General features: G+C 45.1%; 1 protein-coding gene across 1 annotated transcript in view; it reads right to left on the minus strand.

Moving 5' to 3' along the window:
• Positions 1 to 368: 368 nt before the first annotated feature.
• BACH2 (BTB and CNC homology 1, basic leucine zipper transcription factor 2) overlaps positions 369 to 3,518 on the minus strand; it is a 152,539-nt gene continuing 149,389 nt past the window's right edge. The window contains exon 7 of the mRNA XM_009320122.1: positions 369 to 1,296. Within this exon, the coding sequence (XP_009318397.1) occupies positions 817 to 1,296 (480 nt within the window). The 3' untranslated portion in view covers positions 369 to 816. The remainder of the gene's footprint in view (positions 1,297 to 3,518) is intronic.

Consider the following 3,518-nt stretch of genomic DNA (forward strand, 5'->3'; position numbering starts at 1 on the left):
TATACTGAAGTCACGACTTCATTTATGAAAAGAGGTTTGACCAGAAACTCAGTGCAAGTGGCAAAGTTGACCATTACTGTACAGTATCTGCAAGAAAATAAAATAACTCCACATTGCTCAAGTGGCACGAAATGCCTGTGCCAAAAAAATTGTCTATAATAAAATCTCAAATAAGTTTCCAACATTAAAATTTTATAAATAAGTACAAATCGAATGATATTGCTGAACTGCGAACCAAGAAAAAAAATTATCGTGTAACAAGTTACCAAACTAGTTCTAGCATCGAAGACAAAAAGGAATGTTGGAACCTGTTTATACAATAGAAATGAAAGCTTCCAGTTTGTAGGATGAGAAAAATTGAGGCATGCAGGGACTTTTGCATATGGATATATATATTTTATATATATTATATATAATATGTACAGTTTAGCTATAAAACTTTGATGTGTAAAGAAGCTGTCTTCAATGAAAAATTGAACATTCAGAGGAAATTCCTGAGTTAGGGTTTTGTGACATGGGCCACTGAGAAAAAAGCTGCGGTTGGGTCCTCAGAGGTGTTATGTCCATCCCTGTTAAGATTGAAATCAACATACAAAAACAGACAGTGTTGCCACTGCTTCGTTCCCTGCCTGAGCAAGGGATAGCACCATTGTGAAGAGAACTCCTGCTTGTAGAGAGGAGGGAATACTTAAAAACAGTATTGCTGCTAAGACCACTGTAGTGTGCACCAAATACGTTCTTCTAGACAACAAATGAACACTGCCACTGGCTGACTGAAGAACACCTGACCAGGTGTAACGTTAAGGTTACAAGTCACTAGGTGTAATCTTTCCTAGGTTGTTCATCTGTTGTACATTTATCAGTCATTTCCTGACAGAAGTCTACCGTGACCGTTTGGCTGCTCTGCTCTGGCGGAAGCTCTCTCTCAGGGTAAGTACCTGTGTCGGCTCCATCCAACCCCCCGCCGGCCGAACAATTTTCTGAGATGTTGTTGGGCAGCCAGGGCGCTCCCAGTTGCACCGAGCCTTGCTCCGAGCAGCACTGCATGCTTTCCCCAACGCACTGGGAGGTCACCAGGCTCTGTTCCACGCCAGCTGGGGAGGGGCTGATGGTGGTGGCTGGCTGTAGATCCATGGGTCTGAGAACGGGGCAGTATCGGTGGAGAGCTTGGATCTGTTCCGGGCTCTGCATGTCTCTACACACTTCTTGGGAAAGACACGAGAAGTTGTCTAACAATTCTCCCATGCTTGCTTTCAACTGGTTCCTTTCTGAGAGCAATTTCTCTTTCTCACACACCTGAAAAAGAAAGAAGGCACCTTAGGTTGAGGAAGGGCCATCCGCCGGCTGCACGCTCCAGGCATGTATGCAGCCATACCCAAGAAGAACACCAACACGTCACAGTTATTTTTATATGGGCAGAGGAAAAGTAAAAAAAAATCAGATATTTGACCACCATGAGGTCTGTGTGGACTGCAGTTTGGGAAACATCTGGAGAAGAACATTTGAGCTGCAAGAGGATAGAGTCACAAGTTATTCCCAAGAGACTGTTAGTTCCCTTCGTAGACTAAGGCTTCTTGATGGATGATACAAAAAACCTCCGAAAGAAACATTTTGATGGAGAAAAGCCATTACCCATCTAAACAGCAAGAAAATAGGGTTTAGTTCCTGATGTGAGGGTATGTGGCAGAAGTTCAGTTCACCCTCTAACTGCCGAGTCGGTCAGTCAAGCTGGGTGCAACCGCTTTGGCCTGTGTGTCAGCTGAACCCCTGTTACCACCAAGAGGTGTGTTATTCAGAGAGGATCTGAGTGTGTGCTCTGTGGCCTGCACCATGGCTCGTTTTCTTATGTCCTGGTGCTTAATGGTTTGGGTTTGACCTAATCAAGACATTTTTATGAAGATGTATGTGAAAACCTTGAAGGTTGGTGGGCTTCTTAATACTCAGTACAACAAGCTCAATGTCATTTCCCCTTTACTCTGCTCAGGCTCTGCCTCCTGTGCTCCCAGATGTCCTCCCCTGCCAACATCTAGCTTTAGCATTTTCAGAGTTTCACTGTGTCAGCGGGCTGTTCCGGGGGGGCCCACGTGTGAGGCAGGACAATACCAGTGAGGAGGAAGAGTGAGAGAGTCTGGTGGGACTTACTTTTTCATGCAGGATTCAAAAACTGGGAAAAGGAGCTCAGGTTGTTCTGCATCCAACGAAGCACCGGTAAGGCCCCCAGCCCTAGCTAGCGCACGGTGCTGTGCAACATGCTGCGGTGGGAGTCATCTCCAGCTTAGACCTCACGTGGCCAGCAAGCCCCCCGCAGGGTGAGCGCTGCCCTCCCTGTGCTCAAGGAGGCAGATTGGGGGGGTTAGGCGCAGAGTCAGACCCAGCCTGAGGTTACACCTCTAAAAACCAGTGTTGACTTAGTGCAGACTGATTGGGATGGTCCTGCTGCACCACTTTCTGTCCCAGGAAGGTAGGCATACAGCTCGAGGGAGTAGATGAGATTTTGTAGAGTACCAGAGCTATTTCCAGAGCTGAGCTGGCCCTGAAAGCAGCGCAGCCATGTACCTCACCTAGTAACACTGCTAAACCCAAGCTGCCTTGGCATCTGAGGCGTGAAAACTTCACAACTCAGATAATCCAACTATGGGTGGTTGTTGACAGCTGACAGTATTGCCCTGGGTATGAAGCCCGCACTGGAAGCATACAGCTGTGCGAATGAGAAAGAGAGCAGTACACATGAAAGGAACCAACTGCTAAAATATTGATAAATCTATCAAGAAAGCATAAAAATAATAAAAAAATAAACAGATGCTCAAGTACATCTTGAGATAATGAATTATGGAAGAGAATATGCTGCGAGTTTTCAGGGAAAAAAGGGAATGTGAGTGGGTAGACGGATGAGTGAGGGAAAGCAGGCAAAAAAAAATTACCTATCAAACTCAGAGGATACGACCATTTCACTCACTGTCTGCTGTGAAACCATCTGTGTTGAGAAGATGGGTGACTTAAAGGAAGTAAGTGCAGGGGCGGAAAAGGGGTCTTTCATAAAAAAGACCCAGCTGAGTGAAAAACCTTTAAACCCTAGTACCATTACATAATTCAGGAGACTGGAAATTACTGGTCACAAAGTGGACAGAAGATGAAAAGGAATTCCCAGTGATCATGTATCATGTGAAATCAACTGGAGTTTCACTGCTGGTTCTCCTAAGAATAAAAGTATGATCTTGAAGCAGACTAGCTGCTTAGACAGCGTGCATATGGGAGGAGGGCAGGAGTGCTTGAGAGGCAAAGTTAAAGTTGCATGAGTTTAATTTTGCAGCTTTATACTTTGCGTATCTTGTGACTGCCTTTTTTACGAATGCCCTTTTTCAGAATGATGCACCAGATCCCATAGAATCACGGAATCGTTTAGGATGGAAAAGACCTTTAAGATATCAAGCCCAACCCAGCACTAGCCATTAACCTAGCACTGCCAAGTCCACCACTAAACCATGTCCCTACGCACCACATTTACACGTTTTTTAAAT

Source organism: Pygoscelis adeliae, unplaced genomic scaffold, assembly GCF_000699105.1.
Source record: "Pygoscelis adeliae isolate BGI_AS28 unplaced genomic scaffold, ASM69910v1 Scaffold41, whole genome shotgun sequence".
NCBI lineage: Eukaryota > Metazoa > Chordata > Aves > Sphenisciformes > Spheniscidae > Pygoscelis > Pygoscelis adeliae.